This window comes from Mandrillus leucophaeus, unplaced genomic scaffold, assembly GCF_000951045.1.
Source record: "Mandrillus leucophaeus isolate KB7577 unplaced genomic scaffold, Mleu.le_1.0 Scaffold370, whole genome shotgun sequence".
Taxonomy (NCBI): domain Eukaryota; kingdom Metazoa; phylum Chordata; class Mammalia; order Primates; family Cercopithecidae; genus Mandrillus; species Mandrillus leucophaeus.
Window position 1 is genome coordinate 1,645,483 of NW_012103921.1, and position 26,431 is coordinate 1,671,913.

General features: G+C 41.0%; 1 protein-coding gene across 1 annotated transcript in view; it reads left to right on the plus strand.

Moving 5' to 3' along the window:
* HP1BP3 (heterochromatin protein 1, binding protein 3) overlaps window positions 1–26,431 on the plus strand; it is a 48,683-nt gene that overhangs the window by 15,246 nt on the left and 7,006 nt on the right. The window contains exons 6-11 of the mRNA XM_011990138.1: window positions 3,159–3,239; window positions 5,263–5,417; window positions 14,493–14,583; window positions 21,719–21,878; window positions 23,981–24,092; window positions 25,942–26,055. Of these exons, the coding sequence (XP_011845528.1) occupies window positions 3,159–3,239; window positions 5,263–5,417; window positions 14,493–14,583; window positions 21,719–21,878; window positions 23,981–24,092; window positions 25,942–26,055 (713 nt within the window). The remainder of the gene's footprint in view (window positions 1–3,158; window positions 3,240–5,262; window positions 5,418–14,492; window positions 14,584–21,718; window positions 21,879–23,980; window positions 24,093–25,941; window positions 26,056–26,431) is intronic.

A 26,431-nucleotide genomic window follows, 5' to 3' on the forward strand; every position in this document is an offset into this window, starting at 1 on the left:
GTCTTTTTTGTTAAAAAATAAGTTGCATAATGATGAAATTCCTTAAGTTTAACCTAGTTGAATTATCTGAGGCTAGGTTTCGAAAACATTGGTGCCATTTAAATAGTGTAACTTTTTTCTAGTTTGTTTTGTTCTTAATTAGATTTTTCTTTGGGGGCTGCTTGTGCTTGAAGTCATGTAGCACTGAACATGAGAAAGGTAAGGAATCCTACTACTGAAACAGCAGAAATGAGACTAGGCATGGTGGCTTACACCTGTAGTCCCAGCACTTTGGGAGGCTGAGTTGGGAGGATCACTTGAGCCCAGGAGTTCGAGACCAGCCTGGGCAACATAGCAAGACCCCTTCTCTAGAAAAAATACAAAATTAGCAGGATTTGGTGGCATGTGCCACTAGTCCCAGCTACTCTGAAGGCAGAGGCGGGAGGACCACTTGAGCCTGGGAGGTTGAGGCTATCGTGAGCTGTGATCTCACCATTCCAGCCTCGGTGAGAGTGAGACCCTGTCTGAAAAAAAAGGAATAACAAAAATGATAATTGCCCTTGTCTTAGGTTTGTTTCCATTCAAGCCTAACTTACATGATAGACTTGTTAGTATTAATTTTTAGCTTCATAAATATGCTCACTTTAACTGATTAGTATCTAAACCATTAAAGCCTATTAGGAGTATCAGAAAAGCCTGAGTGAAATGTGACTAGCAGTAGAACCAATGTTGATTTCAGGCATAAGTCTACTTTACCTTGCATAGTGCATGGAGGCTTAGAACCATAGAAATCTAAAGCTAGAATAAACTTTATAATGTGTTACCCTCTTCAGAGGTCCAGAGTGATGAAATAACTACTAACGTCTTAATTTTAAAAACCTAGTTCACCACATTCCTAGAGTCTGGTTACGCTTTTTCTATACCCACTGCCTGTTTGATTAGAATAGAATTCTGTGCCACTCAAGCATTTAAACTCTGCTTAGGGACTTTGAACTAGTACTTAATTTCACAGATGTGTCTTGTCTCCTATGTGCCAGTTGCCTGAAGGTCTGTTACTGAATAAAACAGATTGCTGCTGTGTGGAGCTGAGAGTCTAGCTTTCTCAAAATGTAAAACTGATATTTAAATGGCCTTTAAAATTATCACTGATGCCCAGGCGCAGTGGCTCTTGCCTGTAAGCTGAGGTGGGAGGGTTGCTTCAGGCCAGGAGTTTGAGACCATCCTGGGCAACATAGCAAGGTGAGACCCTGTCTCTACAAAAAAAATTATTTCTGTATTCTATTTTACTTTTTGAGACAGAATCTCACTCTGGCTCAGGCTGGAGTGCAGAGTTGCAGTCTTGGCTTACTGCACTCTCTACCTGCTGGACTCCAGCAGTCCTCCCACCTCAGCCTCCTGAGTACCTGGGACTATAGGTGTGCACCACCACACCCAGATAATTTCTGTATTCTTTGTAGAGACAAGATTTTGCCATGTTGCCCAGGCTGGTCTCAAGCTTCTGGGCCCAAGTGATTCATCCACCTCAGTCTCCCAAAGTGCTGGGATTATAGACGTGAGCCACTATGCCCAGCTTTTACAAAAAATTTGAAAATTAGCCAAATGTAGGGGTGCATGCCTGTACTCCCAACTCAAGAGGCTGAGGCAGGAGGATTGCTTGAGTCTGTAGTGAGCTATGATTGTGCCAGTGCACTCCAGCATGGGTGACAGAGTGAGACCCTGTCTCTAAAATAAAACAGAATGATCATTGACTAAAAGGTCTTAACCTAGTTAATATGATTATCAGAGCCAAGGACCTGTTGTGTAACATAGTATATGTCAGCAAAGCTTATGTGATGGCTTCATGTTTTAGCTTGACCTGCTGTAGCCTACGTAGCCTGACCACCCTTGGTTGATGCCTAAACAACTCTTAGTAGGCTAAAAGCATTCCAGCTTGATTGCTCATTGATAGCAGTGTAGGTAAAACTAAGCTGTGGAAGACTTTAATTATTGTGAATCAACTTTTTTTTTTGAGATGGAGTCTTGCTCTGTTACACAGTGGGACAGTCTCAGCTCACTGCACAATCTCAGCTCACTGCACCCTCTGCCTCCCATGTTCAAGCAATTCTCCTGCCTTAGCCTCCTGAGTAGCTGGGTTTACAGGCACCCGCCACCACACCCAACTAATTTTTGTATTTTTAGTGGAGACAGGATTTCACCAAGTTGGCCAGGCTGGTCTCAAACTCTTGACCTCAAGTGATCTGTCCACCTCGGCCTCCCAAAGTGCTGGGATTATAGGAATGAACCACCATGCCTGGCCTATTGCGAATCAACTTTAAAATTTTATGAAAGTGCTTTGTGAACTGGAAATATGTGGTAAAACTTAGCATTGTGTGCAGTGGCTAAAAAATTGTTTTTTTTTTTTGAGATGGAGTCTCGCTCTATCACCCAGGCTATAGTGCACTGGTGTGATCTCAGCTCACTGCAAGCTCCGCCTCCCGGGTTCACACTATTCTCCTGCCTTAGCCTCCTGAGTAGCTGGGACTACAGGCGCCTGCCACCACATCCGGCTAATTTGTTGTATTTTTAGTAGAGATGGGGTTTCACTTTGTTAGCCAGGATGGTCTGGTTCTCCTGACCTCATGATCCACCCACCTTGGCCTCCCAAAGTGCTGGGATTACAGGCATGAGCCACTGTGCCCAGCCAAAATATTGTTAGATAACCCTTCCCATAAGGAATAATGTATCGTTGGTAAACTATGGGAAGTTATGTGGCCTGAGACTAATTAGGGTGTAAACTTTTTCCAAGGAGCTTTTAAGATAGTGAGGGCTTTTCTTATTTTCCCTGAGAGATTATGTCCCTTCCTTCTGTGGGATATTTTTATTTTGCTTTTTTATTTCGTTTTGAAAGTTTTTAATAGACGATTTAACCTAGTATCACAGTAGCATTCTTCTCAAAATTTTGTAGATGAGAAAACAAAAAGCTCAGAGGGTTAACTGGGTTGTACAGTATTACTCAACATCAGCTAGATGGTACGTAAAGGACCTTTCATCTGAAGTCTTTTGACTTTTCATTGACTTTTTTTTTTCTCTGAAGAAGTAAACACCACTTTACATTAGCTCTTGCATTACCATGCCCTGTAATTTCCTTAGCCTAATGTAAAGTTATGAATACTAGAATAACAAAAATTAATTTACTTTAGGTTAAAGGAAAAGGTGCTTCTGGAAGTTTTGTTGTGGTTCAGAAATCAAGAAAAACACCTCAGAAATCCAGAAACAGAAAGGTAAGACAATGTATACCACAGTTTGAGTGCTGTGGAGCTGTTACTGCTACCAAAAATAGCAACATTCATTGAGTGTTTGCTGTGTGCCTGGCAGTATGCAAAGTTCAGCCTTTGTGCTAAAGTCTAGGGAAGTTACAAATAATTTGTTCATCTAGTGAGTAGAATAGCCAGGATGCAGATCCAAGCAGTCCAACCTGGTTAAGTCTATGCTCTTAAGTGCCTTATATTAAATTATGGGCAGCTCTATGAATTATACTGCTTTTTGTTTTGAGATGGAGTCTTGCTCTGTTGCCCATGCTAGAGTGCAGTGGCGTGATCTCAGCTAGCTGCAGCCTCCACCTCCTGGGTTCAAGCAATTCTCCTGCCTCAGCCTCCTGAGTAGCTGGGATTACAGGCACTCACCACAATGCCCGGCTAATTGTTTTGTATTTTTTAGTAGAGATGGAGTTTCACCATGTTGGCCAGGCTGGTCTTGAACTTCTGACCTCAAGTGATCTGCCCACCTCGGCCTCCCAAAGTGCTGAGATTACAGGGTGAGCCACCGCGCCCGGCTGAATTATACTGCTTTTTGTGAAGTATCTTTTAAACTAGAGAAGATACAGGAGTTTTTTTGTTTTTGTTTTTTTTAAGATAGAGTCTTGCTCTATTGCCCGGGCTGGAGTGCAGTGGCACGATCTTGGCTCACTGCAACCTCCGCCTCCAGGATTTAAGCGATTCTCCTGCCTCAGCCTCCCCAGTAGCTGGGACTACTACAGGCATGTGCCACCATGCCCAACTAATGTTTGTATTTGTAGTAGAGACAGAGTTTCACTATGTTGGCCAGGCTGGCCTCCAACTCCTGACCTCAGGTGATCTGCCTGCCTCGGCCTCCCGGCATGCTGGGATTATAGACGTGAGCCACTGTGCCCGGCCTAAAAGTACATTTTTACTGAATACTAGACCCAAAAACTACCCAGATCCAATTTTTCTTCCGGTTTTTGTAAATACTAATATTCTTCTCCCCAACACATATCATTTGTGTAAAGTATTTCTGCAGTAATAAAGTGTAATGTCTTGTACTCATTTATATCAGAAATTGAAATAATGTTTTTCTAAACTTTTTTTTTTTTTTTTTTTTTTTTTTTTTTACGACTCTGAAGCTTTTTATCCTTTTTTCATAGAGTTTTCAAACACTTTCAAAATGAACTTTATGCATTACTTTCTGGTGCTGCACTTCATAAATTAGGACCTTTAAAGTCTACACTCCTTTTTACTTTTATGTGTTTTTTTTTGTTTTTTGAGACGGAGTTTTGCTCTTGTTGCTCAGGCTGGAGTGCGATGGCGCAATCTCAGCTCTCTGCAACCTCTGCCTCCCGGGTTCAAGTGATTTTCCTGCCTCAGCCTCCCGAGTAAATGAGATTGCAGGTGCATGCCACCAGTCCTGGCTAATTGTGTATTTTTATTAGAGACAGGGTTTTACCACGTTGGTCAGGCTGGTCTCGAACTTGTGACCTCAGGTGATCAGCCCACCTCAGCACCCCAAAGTGCTGGGATTACAGGCATGAGCCACCACGCCCGGCTGTTTTCTTGTTTTGTTGTTTTTTTTTTTTTTTGAGACGGAGTCTCACTTGTCACCCAGGCTGGAATGTGGTGGCTCTGTCTTGCATCACTGCAATCTCCACCTCCTGAGTTCAAGCAATTGTTGTGCCTCAGCCTCCCGAGTAGCTGGGATTACAGGCTACCATGCCTGGCTAATTTTTATATTTTTAGTAGGGGGGAGGTTACACCATGTTGGCCAGGCTGGTCTTGAACTCCTGACCTCAAGTGATCTGCCCACCTTGGCCTCCCAAAGTGCTGGGATTACAGGTGTGAGCCACCACACCCAGCTTTTATATGTATTTTTAATGCTCTCAGTTGAAAATTTATATCAAAGAAGTTGCCACAAAATTGACAAATTTGATCATCAACTGAGGAAAGCCTTTGAGTTGTATGTAGAAGCATTTACATTCTATAATGATCATAATTTTTGATAATTACTTTTCAGAATAGAAGTTCTGCAGTGGATCCAGAACCACAAGTAAAATTGGAGGATGTCCTCCCACTGGCCTTTACTCGCCTTTGTGAACCTAAAGAAGCTTCCTACAGTCTCATCAGGAAATACGTGTCTCAGTATTATCCTAAGCTTAGAGTGGACATCAGGTATGAGCCATTGGCCTGGCCTTTAAAACTTGATGTGTTACTTCCTTTAGCTGCCTTTTCATGGGAAAGGAGATAGATTAAATACTGAGGAAGGATTACTTTTAGCTAAGAATAAACCTTTTTTGTTGGTCTTATTTTTTTTGCCCCGTTATGTGTTTCTCTTCATATCTCCATGTGTAGTTTTGTTTGTTTGTTTGGAGACAGGTTTGCTCTTGTCATCCAGGCTGGAGTGCAGTGGCACCGTCTCGGCTCACTGCAGCCTCTGCCTCCCAGATTCAAGGGATTCTCCTGCCTCCGCCTTCTGGGTTCAAGCGATTCTCCTGCCTCTGCCTCCCACATAGCTGGGACTACAGGCGCCCGCCACCATACCCAGCTAATTTTTGTATTTTTAGTAGAGTCAAGGTTTCATCATGTCGGTGAGGCTGGTCTCGAACTTTTGAACTCAAGTGATCCACCCGCCTCGGCCTCCCAGAGTGCTAGGATTACAGGTGTGAGCCACTGTGGCCGGCCTTTTATTTTATTTTTTTTTTTTGAGATGAAGTCTCACTCTTGTCCAGGCTAGAGCGCAGTAGCACAATCTCAGCTCACTGCAACCTCTACCTCCCGGGTTCAAGCGATTCTCCTGCCACAGCCTCCCGAGTTGCTGGGATTACAGGCACCGATTACTATTCTTGGCCTACTTTTGTTTTTTGTGTGTGTGTGCGTGTGTTGTTTTTTTTTCTCAAACCCAAATCGTATGTTTCTTTGTAAGAGCCTGGTAGAGTAACTCTTTTAATATTGTTAGCTGTTAAGATATTTAATATTGAACTCTGTGTCTTCTCAGGTTTAAAAAAAAAAAAAAAAAAAACTAGACCGGGTGTGGTGGCGGACACCTGCAATCCCAGCTACTCAGGAGGCTGAGGCAGGAGAATTGCTTGAACCCAGGAGGTGGAGTTTGCAGTGAGCACCATTGGACTCCAGCCTGGGCCCAAGAGCGAAACTCCGTCTCAAAAAAAAAAAAAAACCACATAAAAGTAAAAAGGAGTGTAGATTTTAAAGGTCCTAATTTATTCTTAGCCTTTAATAACTAAAGAATGAAGTACAGCACCAGAAAGAAATGCATAAAGTTCATTTTGAAAGTGTTTGAAAAGTCTATGAAGAAAGGATAAAAAGCTTCAGAGTTGTAAGAAAAAAAAAAGTGTAGAAAATACTATTTCAATTTCTGATATAAATGAGTACAAGACATTTCATTTTATTGTAGAAATACTTTACACAAATGAAATCGTATCTGTTGGGGAGAAGAATGTTAGTATTTACAAAAACAGGAAGAAAAATTGCATCTGGGTATAGTTTTTGAGTCCGGTATTGGGTTAAAATGTACTTTTAGGCTGGGCACGGTGGCTCACGCTTATAATCCTAGCACTCCAGCCTGGTTGACAGAGTGAGACTCTGTCTCAGAAAATATTATAGATGTATGATATATACATACATACATATATATCATATATATATTTCATGAGAATTCAGGCTTCAGTAACACCTTTACACAGCAATAGCAGAATGTTTTCATCATTTAAACGTGGCTTAAAGTTCTGAGATAATTTTGTTAGTAATTCATATGTAAAATTTGCCACTTAACGTCTTGACAGATCATTTAGATTGTCCCATTTGCTCAGTTGTAGATTCATGCAGATATATCAATTTGTTTAAATTTGTAATTCGCAGACTCTGAGAGTGTTTGTGTGAGATGACTTCTAGAAAATTATGTTTAATCCAGATTTCTGTCTACAGAAGACTACTATATTGAGTGCACAATGTCCTGATACAGTTTAGTACCAGTATTTACTTGCATTACTAAGGCATACATTTAGAATTGCTGAGGTTTCAGTCCAGAGGCCACATTTTCAGAAAATCAGTAGTGGTCATCAGAGTGCCAAATTAAAGAGCTAGTGAAATAGTGCAAAAGAAAAGGGAATCATTGAAGCAGAAAGTTCTAAATTAATGAATTAATGTGCTGATGTTTTCATGCTTCTTACATGCTGAGTGTAGTGGTAGTAGGCAGACACAATTATGGATCAAAAATGCATTGTATGATGCATTTAAAGATGGAAACATTTCACTGTTCTTTAATAAAGAATAAAGTTTATTTGGCTCATAGTAACTGCAGGCTGTACAAGAAGCATAGTGCAGCCATCTGCTTCTAGTGAGGGCTTCAGGAAACTTATAATCATTGTGGAAGGAGGAGCTATTGTATCACATGGCAAGAAAGGGAGCAAGAGAGGAGGGAAAGGTGCCACACTCTTAACCAGATCTCACACTCTTAAAACAACCAATTGTTTTAAACAACCCGCTCATTACGACCAGGAAGACACGAAGCCATTCATGAGGGATCCATCCCTGTAACTCAAACACCTCCCACTAGGCCCCACCTGCAACACTGGGTCTCACATTTCACTTTTATCTCGCTTGTGTGACCCCAAATTATCTGAGAGAGGTCTCAGTCAATTTAGAAAGTTTATTTTGCCAAGGTTAAGGTTGTGCCCGTGACACAGCATCAGGAGGTCCTGAAAACTTGTACCCAAGGTGGTCTGGGCACAGCTTGGTTTTACACTTAGGGAGATGTGAGACAGTAATAATGTAAGGTGTACATTGGTTTATTCTGGAAAGGTGGGACAACGCAAATCAGGGAGGGGGCTTCCAGGTTATAGGTAAATAAAAGACAGTTTCATTCTTTTTGAGTTTCTGATTACCTTTTCAAAGGAGACAGATATGCATTTATCTAGGTGAGTAGATGAATGACTTGGAGTTCTGTCCTTTGTCTGCAAGGATTCTCCTTTGTGGACAAATTGTGAGGGAAGTATGTAGCTTTTTTGTCTTAGTGGCTATCTTTTTTTTTTTTTAGGAATAGAATGGGAGGCAAATTTGCCCTAAGCAGTTCCCAGCTTGACTTTTCCCTTTGGTTCCTGATTTGGGGATCCCAAGCCTTATTTTCCTTTCACACCCTTTATTCTCTGCCTTTTGGTGAGTGGAGACCGTATCCTCCCCCATTTTTTTTTCTTGTGGTTCTACTCTACTTACGTAAGGTGGTGTGTTGCTACCAGTGTGCCTTTGCTCCACTTCTTTTGAAACATATTGTCATGACCTTATGCTGAAACAAAATTTACCTGTTAATAGATGGGTTGTCAACCCAAAGGTGCTAATGAGCCTGAAGACCTTTTCTCATGGCCTTTTTAATGGTAATTTTTTCCATTGAAACTTTTTTCTTTTACGTGAAGCCATATTGATTTTCTCTAATTCTTGATTATAATGGAGTCCTGTCATATACACATTTAACTTGAAAATTCAGTCATTCTTGCTTGGCCAAACAAAAGAGGAAGAAAAATACAGTTTCACCAAAATGTAAGTTGTCTGTACTTGGTATCTCCAATGTCTTCCCTTCCACTTTCCCCACTTTAGTCAGACTTTACCCCACCACTTTACCTGAATATTTTCTCAGTCTCACTTTGCAGATTTCAGTGGTCAATTCATAGTCCTTACCAACTGCCCTCTCAATGGCATTTGACACAGTTGATGACTCCTACCTGCTTGAAACATTTTCTTTACTTGCCTTCCAGGACACCACACCTTTGTACCCCTCCTTTCTCAATCTTCTAAGGATTTCTGCTTTACCTCTTAATATAAAGGTGCCCTCAGGGTTATACCTTAAGCCTCTCATCTTTTATGTCCACATTTGCTTGGTGATTCCTTTCACTTGCAAAGCTTTAAATACCAGCTATAAACTATTAATTCACAAATTTATGAATCTAGCCCATACCTACCTTGTAACTTCAGATTCGTGTATATGGATGCCTGTTCAACATCACCACTTGGATGTCTGATTTAAATGTTGAAAACTGAACTCTTGATCCCCACTCTGCTCCCGCTCCACCCCAAAATCCCTGCATTTCCCACGTTATCTTCATTTTAGTTCATGACAATATTATCTTTCCACTTGCTGAAACCAAAAAGCCTGGCTTTGTGCTGGTCTCTTCTCTTTGTTACACACCTTTCTCTAATCTATAAGCAATTATTTTGCTCTGTCTTTAAAATATATTAGTAAACAGCCTGGGTGCTGTGGCTCATGCCTGTAATCCCAGCGCTTTGGGAGGCAGGTGGATCACATGAGGTCAGGAGTTCGAGACCAACCAGGCCAACATGGTGAAACCCTCTCTCTACTAAAAATACAAAAAAATTAGCCAGGCATGGTGGCACGCGCCTGTAGTTCCAGCTACTCAGGAGGCCAAGGCAAGAGAATCACTTAAACCTGGGAGGCAGAGTCTGCAGTGAGCCAAGATCACGCCACTGCATTCCAGCCTGGGCGACAGTGAGGCTCCATCTCAAAATAAAATATAAAATATAAAATAAAAGAAAAAAATAAAATAGTAAACACTACTTACTCATCACCTGCACCACTACCATTCTCTTCCAGGCCACCATCATCCCTCTCCTGTATTAGAGCAATAACTTCCTAACTGCTTTTTTCATGCTCCCTTTCAGTACGTTCTTACCATCATAGTGAGAGTGAGACTTTTTGAAAAATGTAAGTTCTGTCACTTTTTAAAATTTATTTATTTATTTATTTATTCATTTGAGAAGGAATCTTGTTCTGTTTCCCTGGCTGGAATGCAGTGGTGTGATCTCAGCTCACTGCAACCTCCACCCACTGGGTTCAAGTGGCTCTCCTGTCTCAGCCTCCCGAGTAGCTGGGATTACAGGCAGTGCCACCATACCCGGGTAATTTCTGTATTTTTAGTAGATTGGGAGTTTCACCATGTTGGCCAGGCTGGTCTCAAATTCCTGGCCTCCAGTGATCTGCCCGCCTTGGCCTCCCAAAGGATTACAGACGTGAGCCACTGCGCCCAGCCTGTCACTTTTTTTTGTTTTTTTTTTCAAGCTGGGGTCTTGCTCTGTTGCCCAGACTGGAGTATAGTGGCAAGATTGTGACTCGTGGCAACCTCAAACTCCTAGGCTCAAACAATCCTCCCACTGCAGCCTCCCAAGTAGCTGGGACTGCAGGAATGTGTCACCACATGCAGCTAATAGTTTTTAAGTTTTTTATAGAAACAATCTCCCTACATTGCCCAGACTGGTCTTTAACTCCTGGCCTCAAGTGATCCTCCTGCTTTGGCCACCCAGGTGTTGGAATTACAGGTGTGAACCACTGTGCCCAGTGTCATGTTGCCTTTCTACTCCAACATTCATGTCTTCCCAACCCCCTCACAGGTAAAAAATCAGTCTTTAGGGTTGGGTGTGGTGGCCCACACCTGTAATCCCAGCACTTTGGGAGTCTGAGGTGGGTGGATCACGAGGTCAGGAGTTCGAGACCATCCTGGCCAACATGGTGAAACCTCATCTCTACTAAGCATACAAAAATTAGCCGGGCGTGGTGGCACATGCCTATAATCCCAGCTACTCAGGAGGCTGAGGCAGGAGAATTGCTTGAACCCGGGAGGCAGAGGTTGCAGGGTTGCAGTGAGCCAAGATTGCGCCACTGCACTCCAGCCTGGGCGACAGAGCAAGACTCCGTCTCGGCGGGGAAACAAACACAAGCAAACAAAAAAATCAATCTGTAAAAGTGCCTTTAAATACAAGGCACTACATTCGCTTGTATCTCTGACCTAAACTACTACTCTTCACTCCCTCGCTGGTCTCACAGCCTTTCTGTTGCATTCCCTTTACCTGAATGGCTTTTTCCCCATAAGCCACTTTGCCAGTTCCTTTACTTCCTTAAGTTTTTAGTCTAATATCATCACCAAAGATCTGCCTTGACTATTTTTATTATTGTTGTTACTTTGACATGTAAACAAGAGAAATGTATTTCTCACAGTTGTGCAGACTCGAAGTCTGAGATCAGGGTGCCAGCATGGCTGAGTTCTGTGAGGGCCTCTTCTGGGTTGCAGATTGTCTTCTTCTCATTATATCTTCATATGACAGAAGGAGCCCTTAATACTTTCTTAAATGTTTTATCTTGGAAATTTTCAAACATGTACAAAGAAACATAGAGAACATTAACCATCATACTTAAATCGTTCTTTTTGTTGTTGTTGTTGTTGTTGTTGTTGTTGAGATGGAGTTTTGCTCTTGTTTCCCAGGCTGGAGTGCAGTGAGTGGCATGATCTTGGCTCACCGCAACCTCCACCTCCCGAGTTCAAGCGATTCTCCTGCTTCATCAACCTTCCAAGTAGCTGGGATTATAGGCATGCGCCACCACACCCAGCTAATTTTGTATTTTTTGGTACAGATGGGGTTTCTCCATGTTGGTCAGCCTGGTGTCGAACTCCCGACCTCAGGTGATCTGCCTGCCTCAGCCTCCCAAAGTGCTGGGATTCCAGGCATGAGCCACTTCACCCGGCCACTTAAATCATTCTTAACAAAATTAATAATTTATTATTATCTAGTACCCAGTCCGTGTTCAGGTGTCCCTAGTTGTCTCCAGAATGATATTTTACAGTTGTTTTTACGAACATGGCCCACACGTTGTATTTGGTTGATAATGACCAACCAAAACCTCTCTGCCGGTCAGGTGCTGCGGTTCACACATGTAATCCCTGCACTTTGGGAGGCCGAAGCAGGAGGATCACTTGAACCTACAAGTTCAAGACTAGGCTGGGCAACATAGTGGAACCCCCTCTGTACAAAAAAAATAACAAAAATTAACTGGTGTAGTGTCATGTGCCTATAGTACCAACTACTCGGGAGGCTGAGGCGGCAGAAGGGTTACTTGAGCCTGGGAGATCGAGGCTGCAGTGAGCCGTGATCATACCACTGCGCTCCAGCCTGAGTGACACAGTGAGATCCTCTCTCAAAAAAAAAAAAAAAAAAATGGGCCGAGTGTGGTGGCTCACGCCTGTAATCCCAGCTCTTTGGGAGGCCAAGGCGGGCGGATCATGAGGTCAGGAGATCGAGACCATCCTGGCTAACATGGTGAAACCCCGTCTATTAAAAATACAAAAAATTAGCTGGGCGTGGTGGCAGGCACCAGTAGTCCCAGCTACTCGGGAGGCTGAGGCAGGAGAATCACTTCAACCTGGGAGGCGGAGGTTGCAGTGAGCCAAGGTCGCACCGCTGCACTCCAGCCTGGGCGATGAGCAAGACTCCATCTCAAAAAAAAGAAAAAACAAAAATGTTTAACTCATAGGGTTTGAGTTTCTTAGTCTGTGTTAAGCACTTAGAATAGTCCTTGGCACCTAGTAGATGTTCAACTAATATTATTCTTATTAGTCTCAGTACCAACTTCTCATAGTATGACCATCACACCATGCTAAACAGGATTCTAATATTTAAAGACATCATGTTTTTTGTTTTGTTTTGTTTTGTTTTTTATTTTTTTTGAGACAGAGTCTTGCTCCACTGTCCAGGCTGGATTGCAATGGCGCAGTCTCAACTCACCGCAACCTCCGCCTCCTGGGTTCAAATGATTCTCCTGCTTCAGCCTCCTGAGTAGCTGGGACTACAGTTGCCTGACACCACACCCGGCTAATTTTTTTGTATTTTTGGTGGAGCCACGGTTTCGCTGTGTTGGCCAGGCTGGTCTCAAACTCCTGACGTCGTGATCCGCCAACCTTGGCCTCCCAGAGTGTTGGGATTACAAGCATGAGCCACCATGCCCGGCCAAGACATTGGTTTTTTATATAACATGCAAGTTGCCTTCTTAATTTGGTAATAGTGATTTTTTTGCAACTTAGAAGAAGAACTGGACATATTGGGTACATAGAGACACTGAGTTGGCCTTGAAGAAGGTGTCTTTCGAAATTTTCTAGGTCTGTCATATGGCGTTAGAAGTCAAATGTTAAAATCTAGTCTTCAGCCAGGCGTGGTGCCTCATGCCTGTAATCCCAGCATTTTGGGAGGCCTTAGTGAGAGGATTGCTCGAGGCCAGGAGTTGAAGACCAGCCTGGGAAACATAGTGAGACTCCACCTCTACCAAAACAGCAACAACAACAACAACAAAACAATTTAGCCAAGCATAGTGGCACACACTTACACACCCAGCTAATCCCAGCTACTTGGGAGCCCAAGGCAGGTGGATTGTGTGAGCCTAGGAGATCGAGGCTGCAGCTCGCCATGGTTTGCCACTGCACTACATCCTGGGCAACAGAGCGAGACCCTGTATCCAAAAAAAAAAAAAAATCCTCATGTAAGTTGTAACTCATACTCTGTTTTTGGCTTTTCTCTATTTACATCAAAAAGTGAGCACAGCCCAAGATGCAGTATTATACCCTATACTTTTCTCTAAACATAGTAATGTATTTGGAGACCTCTTAGATTCTTAATTTTCAACTCTTAGTTATTTCAAGAATTCTCTTGATTTTCTTAATTTCATGTATGCATTTCTGACAGGCCAGTGTTCACAGTTGGCCTCAGAGAATTCCAGAGTTGAATGAGACTTTTAAGATATCCATCCCTTGCTTGATTACTCAGTTTGATCATGGTTGTGGTCCAGTGGCAACCAGTGGTGGGTGGGTTTTTGGAGTGTCTTGGCAATTTAGAAATTGGTTCTATATGGTATGAGATTCTGTATGTATAAATAATGACTTAGCTTCTTTACTTGAAAGAAAAGAGTACCTCTTGTTAAGGATGCCAGCAATTTGTTACTACTTTTTTTCATTTTAACAAAGCTAATACATATACTAGTAATCAGAGGCTGGGCATGGTGGCTCCCGCCTGTAATCCCAGCACTTTCGGAGACCAAATTGGGCAGATCACCTGAGGTCAAGAGTTCGAGACCAGCCTGACCAACATGGATAAACCCCGTCTCTACTAAAAATACAAAATTAGCTGGGCGTGGTGGCGCATGCCTGTTATCCCCCAGCTACTTGAGAGGCTGAGGCAGGAGAATTGCTGAACCCGGAAAGTGGAGGTTGCAGTGAGCCAAGATTGTGCCATTGCACTCCAGCCTGGGCAACAAGAGTAAAGCTCCATCTCAAAAAAAATAATGATGATGATAATAGTAATCAGAACTCTAGATCTGGGAATAACCCTGTATCTATTTCTTTACATTTTTTTTTCATTAATGTATTTATCACTGTTTTTTTGTTTGTTTGTTTTTCTTTGCAGGCCTCAGCTGTTGAAGAACGCTCTGCAGAGAGCAGTAGAGAGAGGCCAGTTAGAACAGATAACTGGCAAAGGTGCTTCAGGGACATTCCAGGTTAGAAATCAGAGGCCTGGTTGTGGAGAAGTGCTTTTTAAAGTTTTTGGTTTCAGGACCTCCTTCCTTATACTGTAAAAATTTATTGAGGAACCTCAAATAATTTTTGTTTATGTGGGTTGTATCTGTCAACATTTACTATGTTAGAAACTAACACTGAGGTCTGGGTGTGGTGGCTCACATCTGTAATCCCAGCACTTTGGGAGGCTGAGGCGGGCGGATCACCTGCGGTTGGGAGTTCGAGACCAGCCTGGTGAAACCCCGTTGTCTCTACTAAAAATATAAAAATGAGCTGGGTGTGGTGGCACGTGCCTGTAGTCCCAGCTACTTGGGAGACTGAGGCAGGAGAATCACTTGAATGCGGGAGGTGGAGGTTGCATTGAGCTGAGATCGCACCACTGTGCTCTAGCCTAGGTGACAGAGTGAGATTCCATCTCAAAAAAAAAAAAAAGAAAATTAACTGAGGAAAAATTTAAATATTTATTGATTTACTTTAAAATAATAGTAGAAAACCCATTACATGTTAACATAAATTACATATTTTTTAGTGAAAAATAACTGTCCTCCCCCTTCACCTCCCAGCCCTTTTTTTGAGACAGTGTTTCGCTCTGTTTCCCAGGCTGGAGTGCAGTGGCACAATCGCAGCTCACTGTAGCCTCTATCTCCCAAGTTCAAGCGATCCTCCAGCGCCAGCCTCCCAAAGTGCTGGGATTGTATCTGTCTCCCCCAATTTTTTTTTTAATGAGAAGTCGTCAGGCACTGTTTACATTTTTGCAAATGTCTTTAACGTCTAGCATAACAGAAGACAGCTAGTATCTGTTCCAGTTTATTTCGGGTTACTTATTTGAAGAAAATCTAACCTCACACAGAAATACAGTTAGAAAATGATGGAATATTTTAAGATAACTTTCAGATAGTTGTAGAAATTATTATTTCATACTACACCAAAACTCAACAAATTGTTATTTTTTAGCAGCTTTATTGAGGTCGATTTACATACCATATACAATTTAATTTATATAATTACAATTTATAACCCAGTGATTTTTAGTAACTTTATAGAGTTGTACAACTGTTACAGTCCAATTTTCGGACATTTCTGTCACCCAAAAAAGATCCCTGGTAACCATTTGCAGTCACTCCCTATTCCAAAAGCAACCTCAGGCAACCTCTAGTCTGTTCTCTGTCTGCACATGTGCTTTTTCTTCATGTTTCATGTGGATAGAATCCTGTACTATGTGATCTTCTGTGTCTGGCTTCTTTGACCTTGATGTTTTTGAGTTTTATCCACATTGCAGCATGTACCAGTACTTTCATTCTTTTTTATTGTCCAATAGTATTTCATTCTATGGATGTCACATTTTGTTTATCTATTCATGAGATGATGGTGGACATTTGGATTATTTCTACTTTTCAGCTAATTATGAATAATACTGCCTATGAACATTTATGTTCAAGTCTTTGTGTGGATATGTTTTCAGGACTTGCTGGGCCATATGGTAAATTTATGTTCTAAGAAACTGGCAGTGTTTATAAGGGCTCAAGTCATTTTGTTTTGTTTTGTTTTGTTTTGTTTTGAGATAGGGTCTCACTCTGTCACCTAGGCTGGAGTGCAGTGGTGTGATCTCAGCTCACTGCAACCTCCACCTCCCTGGCTCAATTGATCCTCCCATCTTAGCCTCCCTAGTATATGGGATTATAGGACACCACCATGCCTGATTAATTTTTCTGTTTTTTATAGAAATGGGGTTTCGCCGTGTTGCCGAGGCTGCTCTTGAACTTCTGGGTTCAGTGAAGTAGTCTGCCTGCCTCAGCTTCCTGAGGTGTTGGAATTACAGGTGTGACCCACCTGACCAGGGCTCAATTTTCTCCATATCCTCTTCAACATTTGTTACTCTTTTTTATTATAGCCATACTAGTGGATATAGGGTATCTCATTGTAGTTTTGATTGGCATTTCCCTAATAGTTACTGATGTTGAGCATCTCTTGTGCTTAAGGCCATTTGTTTATTTTCTGTAGTGAAATGTGTATTCAGATCTTTTGCCCATTTTTAAAATGGAGTTATTCGCTATAAGAATTCATTACTCTAGATATAAAGTCCCATCAAGATTTTCTCCTGTGACTTTCTCAGTAGTATCTTTTGAAGTGTTTAATTTTTGATGAAGTCCTATTTATCATTTTTAAAAATTGCTTTTGCAGTTTTATGGTTATCTAAGAAACATTGCCTAAGTAAATTTACTCCTATGTTTTGGAGTTTTATAGTTTTGGCTTTTAAATTTAGGTCTGTGATCTATATTGTTTTGTTTATAGTGTGAGGTAAGGGTATAATTTATCTTTTTGCATGTGGGTATCTGATCATCCTAGCACCTTTTATTGAAAAGACTGTCCCTTCCCTATTGAATTGCCTTGGCATCTTATGAAAATCAATTGACCATAAATACAAGGGTTTATTTCTGGATTCTGAGTTCTCTTTTGTTGTTCTGTATTTGTATCCTTCATGCCAGTACTCCACTGTCTTATTGGCTGTAGCTTTATAGTGAATTTTGAAATTTGGAATTGTAAGCCCTCTAACTTTTTCAGGAATGTTTTGACTATGCTGGGTCCTGTACAGTTCCATACAAATTGTCCATTTCTGCCAAAAAACAGACAGCTGGAGTTTTAGTAGGAATTGCATTGAACCTATAGATCAATTTGGGGAGACTCACTATCTTTACAATGTTGAGTTTTCCAATCCATGACACAGAAGGTCTCTTTATTTAATTTCTCTCAGTAGTCTTTTGTAGTTTTCGGTGTACGAGTCTTGAATTTTTTTTGTTAAATCTATTGCCAAGTATTTTATTCTTTTTCCATGCCGTCATGAGTGGTGGAAGTGTTTTCTAATTTTCGTTTTCAGGTTGTTAATGCTAACCTATAGAAGTACAATTGATTTGTCCATTGCTCTTGTGTCCTTCACCCTTGCTAAACTCACCAGTTGTAGTAGTTTCTTTGTGAATTCCATACAGTTTTCTATATACAGGATCCGTTATCTGCAAATAAAGAGCATTTTACTTCTTCCTTTCCAGTCTGGATGTCTTTTACTTCTTCTGATTGCCTGATTGCTCTAGATTAACCTCCATTACAGTGTTGAGTAGAAGTAGTAACAGCAGACATCTTTGCCTTGTTCCACATCCTGGAGAGAAAACATTCAGTCTTTCACAAGTTAGCTGTAGGTTTTTCATAGATGCCTATTGTCAGGTTGAGCAAGTTCCCTTCTATGCTACTAGTTTCCTGGGAGTTTTTTTTTAATCATGAATGGCTGTTGGATTTGTCAAGTGCTTTTTCAGTGTCTGTTGAGATGATTGTGTGGTTTGTGTCCTTTGTTCATATGGTCTGTTAACATTATTTGTTTTGTGGTAAATTCTTTAAAGTTTAGTTGCCATGTGGAACCTGAAACCATAATCAGTGAATTTCTTGGACTATGTTACCTTAAAATTTATTGTACTTTGAATAGATATTTTAATCCAACATAATTTTGTAGCACAATACATTGGTCATTTGAAAAACAGTGGCTCGCAGTTATGTAGATTTTCCAAATGTTGGCATTTCATTTTATACGATAACAAAAATCACAGTCATTGGTATCGGCCACTGATCTTATAAGAACAGTATTTAAGTATTGGGAAAATAACAAACTCACAGTGATAGATACAAGTTTTTCAGAATTTAAATTTTCTCTTGAAAGTTTGAATTTTATCATTGGCAACAAATACTATTGTTTTTTGACATGGCCGGCTCTTAGTTCATTTTCAAGATACTGTCTACCTCATAACCAGTAGGTTAGCTGTCAGTTATTTTTTCAAGTAAAAAAAGTATTCCAGGCTGGGCGCGGTGGCTCACACCTGTAATCCCAGCACTTTGGGAGGCTGAGGCCGGCGAATTACGAGGTCAGGAGATCGAGACCATCCTGGCTAACACGGTGAAACCCAGTCTCTAGTAAAAATACAAAAAATTAGCTGGGCATGGTGGCACACACCTGCAATCCCAGCTACTTGGGAGGCTGAGGCAGGAGAATCGCTTGAACCCGGGAGGCGGAGGTTGCAGTGAGCCGAGATCACACCACTGTACTGCCTCCAGCCTGGGTGACAGAATGAGACTCCGTCTCAAAAAAAAAAATTGTTCGAAGAAAAGTGCAGCTAATCCAGCTGATAACTCTAACAATTACACAAGTGCTTTTCCTGGATACCATCATGTCTGCATATGTAGCAGATACGGATTATGTGTTCTTCCTATTTCATCACATAAAATATTCTAAAGACACATATTCAGAAGTTGAGATAATTTTTAGAACTTTATCAAGGGCATTCTAAGTGAATTGGTGCCCTTTTTTAAAACCATAAGTACATAGCAGTAAAGAAGACAATAACCACATTTTTGTGCCTCTGCCTTTTTCTGTGGTAAGCTGACAGCAGTTTTACTCACCATTGCTTCTGCACCATCAGTGCAAATGTCAAAATAGCGAAAAGGCCAGGTGTGGTGATTCACACCTGTAATCCTAGCACTTTGGGATGCCCAGGCGGGCGGTTTACTTGGTCAGGAGTTTGAGGCCAGCCTGGCCAACGTGGTGAAACCCCGTCTCTACTAAGAATACAAAAATTAGCCAGGTGTGGTGGCGGGTGCCTGTAGTCCCAGCTACTCTGGAGAAAGGTGCAGGAGAAGCTCTTGAATTCGAGAGGCGGAGGTTGCAGTGAGCCCAGACCACGCCATTGCACAACAGAGTGAAACTCTGTCTCAAAAAAAAAAAAAGACAGTGAAAAAGCAAATCACATTTTAAGTTTTTGTTTGCTTTTTGAGATGGAGTCTTGCTGCAATGAGTACAGTGGCTTGATCTCGGCTCACTGCAACCTCCACCTCTGAGGTTCAAGCGATTCTCCTGCCCCAGCCTCCCAAGTAGGTGGGATTACAGGCATGTACCACCACACCCGGCTAATTTTTGTATTTTTGGTAGAGACAGGGTTTCACCATGTTGGCCAGACTGGTCTTGAGCTCCTGACCTCAGGTGATCCACCCGTCTCAGCCTCCCAAAGTGCTGGGATTACAGGCATGAGCCACCACGTCTGGCCTATCTTAGTTTTATTATACGAATAGTTTTGATTTTGCAGATCCTCTGAAAGGGTCTCAGGAACCCAGACGGTTGTAACCAGACCATTCTTTAAGAACCACTAACAGTTTTGTAGAGCATTTCTGGTTTTCTCCTTTTCCCTTTTTGCGTATTATTGCTAACCTTTGTTCCCACACCTTTCATTTTCAAAGTATGCTATGTAATTTTCTTTTGTATGATACTCTTTTTTTTTTTTTTTTTTTAGTTTATTTATTTATTTATTTTTAGAGACAGAGTCTTGCTCTGTCACTCAAACTGGAGTATAGTGATGTAATCATAGCTCACTGTAGCCTCAACTTCCTGGGCTTAAGCCATCCTCCCGCCTCAGCCTTTCATGTAGGTAGGACTACAGGCATGCCACCATTCATAGCTAGTTTTTTAATTTTTAGTAGACAGAAGGTCTCGCCATGTTGCCCAGTTTGGTCTTGAACTCTTGGCCTCAAGCAGTCCTCCCCCATTAGCCTCCCAAAGTACTGGGATTACTGTGCTCCCTGATACCCTCAATATTTATCAAAATTTTTCATTGCTATTTTCCTCATAGGATTAAAAGGGCTATTTATTATTTTTTATAACTACAGCTGACCCTTGAACAACATAGGGGTTAAAGGTGCAGATCCCCCATGCATTAAAAAAATTTCATACATAACTTTAGATTCCCAGCAAACTTGACTCTTAATAGCCTACTGTTGACCGGAAGCCTTACAGTTAATACACATTTTGTGTGTTGTATGTATGATATAATGTACTCTTACAATAAAGCTAGAGAAAAGAAAATATTATTGAGAAAATCATAAGAAAGAGGAAATATGGCCAGCCACGGTGGCTCACACCTGTAATCCCAGCACTTCGGGAGGCCGAGGTAGGCGGATATCCTAAGGTCTGGAGTTCAAGACCAGCCTGGCCAACATGGTGAAACCATGTCTCTACTAAAAATAAAAAAATAAGCCAGGCCTGGTGGTGGATGCCTGTAATCCCAGCTACTTGGGAAGTTGAGGCAGGAGAATTGCTTGAACCCAGGAGACAGAGGTTGCAGTGAGCCGAGACCACGCCATTGCAATCCGGCCTGGACGACAGAGCAAGACTCCATCTCAAAAAAAAAAAAAAAGAAAAGAATATATTTACTCTTCATTAAGTGGAAGTGGATGATCGTAAATGTCTTTATCCTTGTCATCTTCGAGTTAAGTAGGCTGAGGAGGACAAGGAGGTATTGGTCTTGCTGTCTTGGGGTGGCTGGCAGAGGCAGAAGAAAATCCACATATAAGTGGACCAGCACAGATAAAACTGTGTTGTGTTCAAGGGTCAGATGTACTTCATTTTTCAGATTCAGAAAAGTGAAATATTCTCAAATAAAATAATGTATGTTTATTTATTTATTTATAGACAGAATCTTGCTCTGTCGCCAAGGCTGGAGTTCACTGGCATGATTTCGGCACACTGCAACCTCCGCCTCTTGGGTTCAAGTGATTCTCCTGCCCCAGCCTCCCAAGTAGCTGGGACCACAGGCACTTGCCACCAAACCTGGCTATTATTATTATTTTTTTTTTTTTTGTATTTTTAGTAGAAACAGGTTTTCGCCGTGTTGGCCAGGCTGGTCTCGAACTCCTGGCCTTAAGTGATCTGCCTGCCTGTTCCTCCCAAAGTGCTGGGACTATAGGTGTGAGCACCCAGCCAAAAGAATCTTAATTTTTAGGGACCTAACTGGTTAACCTGCTTATTGGGGTACAGTTGTCGGTATCTTTGGGTTAGGTTGGCTATCATTTTAGGGTGGATGGAGGGTAGATGGAAGAAGAAAATATCCATAGGAGGGTTGGGACTTCTCAGTTAGATTGAATACCTGTTGAATGGGAAGAGAAAGTCCCTAAGCTGACAATTTATTGTAAAACATATCTGTGCTAATAATGCAGGAACTCCGACCCACCTGGTGCAGAGGAGTCTTGTCTTGACCTGCTTTGGGAGAGTGTTGTCTTGATGCTTTTCTCTTCCTCCTTGGAAAACAGCTGAAGAAATCAGGGGAGAAACCCCTGCTTGGTGGAAGCCTGATGGAATATGCAATCTTGTCTGCTATTGCTGCCATGAATGAGCCGAAGACCTGCTCTACCACTGCTCTGAAGAAATACGTCCTAGAGAATCACCCAGGAACCAATTCTAACTATCAAAGTAAGACTCAGTTGTATATATTTAACTGGGATTAGGAGAATTTTCTTTTGAAAAAACTATAGAAGTCCAGGTGCTGTGACTCATGCCTGTAATCCCAGCACTTTGGGAGGCTGAGGTGGGCGGATCACGAGGTAGGGAGTTCGAGACCTGTCTGGCCAACATAGTGAAACTCCATCTCTACTTAAAATACAAAAAAATTAGCAGGGTGTGGTGGTTGTGCGCCTGTAGTCCCAGCTACTCGGGAGGCTGAGGCAGGAGAAATGCATGAACCCAGGAAGCAGAGGTTGCAGTGAGCTGAGATCACACCATTGCATTCCAGTCCGGGTGACAGTTGCAAGACTGTGTCTCAAAACAAAAAAAAAAAAAGAAGAAAAAAACATAGAGATCATGCTATTAATGTCAAAGTATTAACTACTGACTGTGAAAACCAAGAGGGAACAGCCTTACAAATTTAATATTTACAAAAAGAAAAATAATCAAAACTGAATTCTTAATTTAAAGCATATCCTTGTAAGAAGTCGATTTTACTTTACTGTAAATTTTATTTTTTTAACTGATTTTATTTTTCTGATTTTTATTGTAATTCAGATAAATCTCTGGGTTCAAAACAACTCTAAATTATAGTATATTTTTTCCTACTTCTGGATGTTCACCAAAAACATCTAATTTTACTTTGAAACAAAGCCAGGATTTTAGAATACTTACTACTTACATTATTTCTTATTAACCTAAGCCCCACAACAGAAAATACTTTATTTCAGTAAAGTATATTTACTCTAGGAGGTGGTGATTTGAGATGAGACACCCTGCCTTATCAGCATTATCATGTATGGATTGGTGAGACTGGGTGACTTCTCAATGAACTATTAGAAGAGACACAATGTTGTAGGGTGAGGGATATGGAAATTAAGTAACAGAAGAAGGCAATCCAGAATATATTATTGTAAATTAAAAGGTAATTTTGAAGTGTTTTTTTTTTATTTAGACGGAGTCTCACTCTGTTGCCCAGGCTGGGGAGCGTAGTGGTGCGATCTCTGCTCACTGCATATTTCGCCTCTCCTGGGTTCACGCCATTCTCCTGCCTCCACCTCCTGAGAAGCTGGGACTACAGGCATCTTTAACACACCCAGCTAATTTTTGTTTGTTTGTTTTTGTTTTGTTTCTGTTTTTTTTGGTAGAGTCAGGGTTTCACCGTGTTAGCCAGGATGATCTCGATCTCCTCACCTCATGATCTGCGCCACCTCGGCCTCCCAAAGTGCTAGGATTACAGGCATGAGCCACCACGCCTGGCCTATTTCATGATTTTCTGTTTGCCAGATGTTTTAAGAGAAGATGAATTTGGTTAACAAGTCTTTCAGTTTCATTGATATTTGCAGCTGTTTTTTGGATACTGGATCACCATAAAATATATTTTGGATATGTCTCTGTAAGGAAGATGAGAATGAAGGACTTCAGGAACCATGATACTGTTTTGTTACTGTTTACTGACTTATGAATAATTCGTTCTGTTCCTCTTTATAAGATATTCTCCTAGATGATTATCAATACCTATAGGTAGATGTTTACATGAATGGAAATAATTAAATATTTAATTTTAGGTCTGCTGTTTATGTGCTACCTTAGAGCAAGTCACTTAACTACTTTGAGCTCAAGTCACTTAACCACTCTGGAGTTTTTTCTTTTCTATGAAATAAGGTATTTGACTCAATGGTGTCTAATGTCTCTTTTCATTATAACTCTTGCCAGGTATGGTGGCTCATACCTGGAGTCCCAGCTGTTTGGGAGGCCAAGGTGGGAGTATTGCTTGAGCCCAGGAGTTTGAGACCAGCCTGGGCAACGTAGTGAGACTTTGTCTCTATATTTTGCAAAATTTTTAAATATATATATGTATGTATGTATATAATTTAACTCTTGCCAAACTTATAGGCATTAAATAAATGTTTAATGAATTAAATACCTTTGAACACATAGGATTCGCTTAGTGTTTGTCAGTTACTATATGTGACAGGATATTAAATTGATGGGCATCTGTTTGTGGTTGAGGGGTTGAGGAAATTATCTGAATAACTAGATAACTTTCATTTCTGAATTTTTTTGTTTAGTGCATTTGCTGAAAAAAACCCTGCAGAAATGCGAAAAGAATGGGTGGATGGAACAGATCTCTGGGAAAGGGTTCAGTGGCACCTTCCAGCTCTGTTTTCCCTATTATCCCAGGTGAGCACTTAGCCTATAATCACTGTAAATGTATAATCTGATTCTAAGTTACACATTTAGTTTAATTTATTTTACCCTCATTACTGTTTTAGTGAACTGGAAATACAGTCATCCTTTGTTATGTGTGGGGCATTGGTTACAGAACTGCCCGCATACCCAAATGCACATGTATTCAGCCCTGTGGAATCCATGTATCTGAAAAGTCTGTCCTCCTTGTATGCAGGCTTTGCATCCTTCGAATGTTATATTTCTGATCTGTGTCTGGTTGAAAAAAAAGTCCACGTATAAAGTGGACTCATGCGTTTCAAACCTGTGTTGTTCAAAGGTCAACTGTATTTGAAAATAAAGATGACTTAAGGCAGTATTATTTTGGAGTAAAAGGTTTTTGTTTAAAAATAGGGATTTTAGCCAGGCATCAGATTATTTGAGATCCTTGGATGGTCACTTTGATATTCATTCCTCCTTTATCAAGTAAATGATAATGACAGATTCTTAGAGGATTATGAATGAGTTTTTGTTTTTGTTTTTTGAGACAGGGTCTCACTCTGTCGCCCAGGCTGGAGTAGTGGTATAATCTCAGCTCACTGCAACCTCCGCCTCCTGGGCTCAAGTGATCCTCCCACCTCAGTCTCCCACGTAGCTGAGACTACAGATGTGTGCCACCACACCCGGCTAATTTTTGTGTTTTTTGTAGAGATGGGGTCTCCCCATGTTATCCAGGCTGGCCTTGATCTCCTGGGCTCAAGCAGTCCTCCCGCCTCAGCCTCCCAAAGTGATGGGATTATATGTATAAGTTTTAATTGTCCAATACCAAGTGGGGAGAACATTGACTGTTTCCAAGAATCTTAACTCTGCCTTCATACTGTAGAGACAGGGACACTTTTACTTGAAAATTTGTCTCTTGCAAATACCTTATTTATTCTTTGAAACAAAAAAATGTGTTGAGCACCTCCTGTGGTCCAAGCATTGTTTCATGCACCGGTGTTAAAGCCTTTTGATTTCCAGTAAAGTACATAACATATACCACTAAGACCCTGTTTTAGCAAGACTATTGTGTAACTTTCTTATATTTTTCTGTACAAACATAAGTTACTTGGCTGAATACATATTATATGAATTTTTCAAACATTAAATTAAATTCCCAAAGTCACACATACAAAATGTTACATTCTGCCAGGTGTAGTGGGATGCACTTGTAGTCCTAGCTACTTGGGAAGGTGAGGTGGGAGGATCCCTTGAGCCTAGGAATTTGATTCCAGCCTGAGCAATATAGCAAGACCCTGTGTCTGAAAAAAACAAGAAACACACACACATATATGTATGTATATATGTTATCATTTAAGGACATGTTAATCAAAGGAATCAAGGTTTATACCACCAAGGACAAAAAAGAGTTTAGGAGATCGTTGCTGAATTTCTGTAAAGCTTTGAAGAGATTTAGGCCTTTGAGGTCTTCTGTTAAGACTTGGAGGTCTTTTGCCAGTATTTATTATGAGGCTGAAGTGTGTATTCCATGCAGACTGTTCATTGCTGTGTACTCATTGGCTAATACAGTGCCAGACACATATTAGGGGTTTAAGTAGTTGTTTACTAAATAAATGATTATGGGTTAATTTTATTAAATAGTGGGTATAGAATTAGGCATGGTACAGGACTTTTATAGATTTGGCATAACTTTATATGTATGTTCAAAATACGGTAAATTGTAACCTCATACATGTAACCTAATTTGACATTTTTGGGAAGGGTGGGAAGAAGTGGGAAATGTCCAGGTAAGAGCATCTAGGTTCACATTATTTTTCTTGTCTTATATGGGACTTGTGTTTTAATCTAATTTTTCCCCCCATAGCCCAGGAGTTCTATTTCCGAAGAAAGAGCCAGACGATTCTAGAGATGAGGATGAGGATGAAGATGAGTCATCAGAAGAAGACTCTGAGGATGAAGAGCCGCCACCTAAGAGAAGGTGAAAACCCCTTGTGGGGAGCACACTAAATACCTCAGAGCTGAAAAATAGTACTATAGGAGGAGCTGAAGCTAAAAAGTGTTTCAGAAACTCAGGACCCCTCTCAAGTTCTTTATATAAATTTGGATTGATCTTCTCTCTTGAAAATCAAGGGCTCCAAACTTTTAGGGCAAGCCTGTGTGTATCCATAGTTTAGTTATTCAAAGAAAGATAATTCCACATTTCCCTAGGAAAAACGTCATGAAATTATGTCTAGACTTCATGAATTGGTTGAATTTTATTTTAGTAAAATCTCTAGTAAAAAAATTGTCACATTCCTATTCTTAACATAAGTGACCGCTTCATATGCCATTTCTCTCTCTCTCTCTCTCTCTCT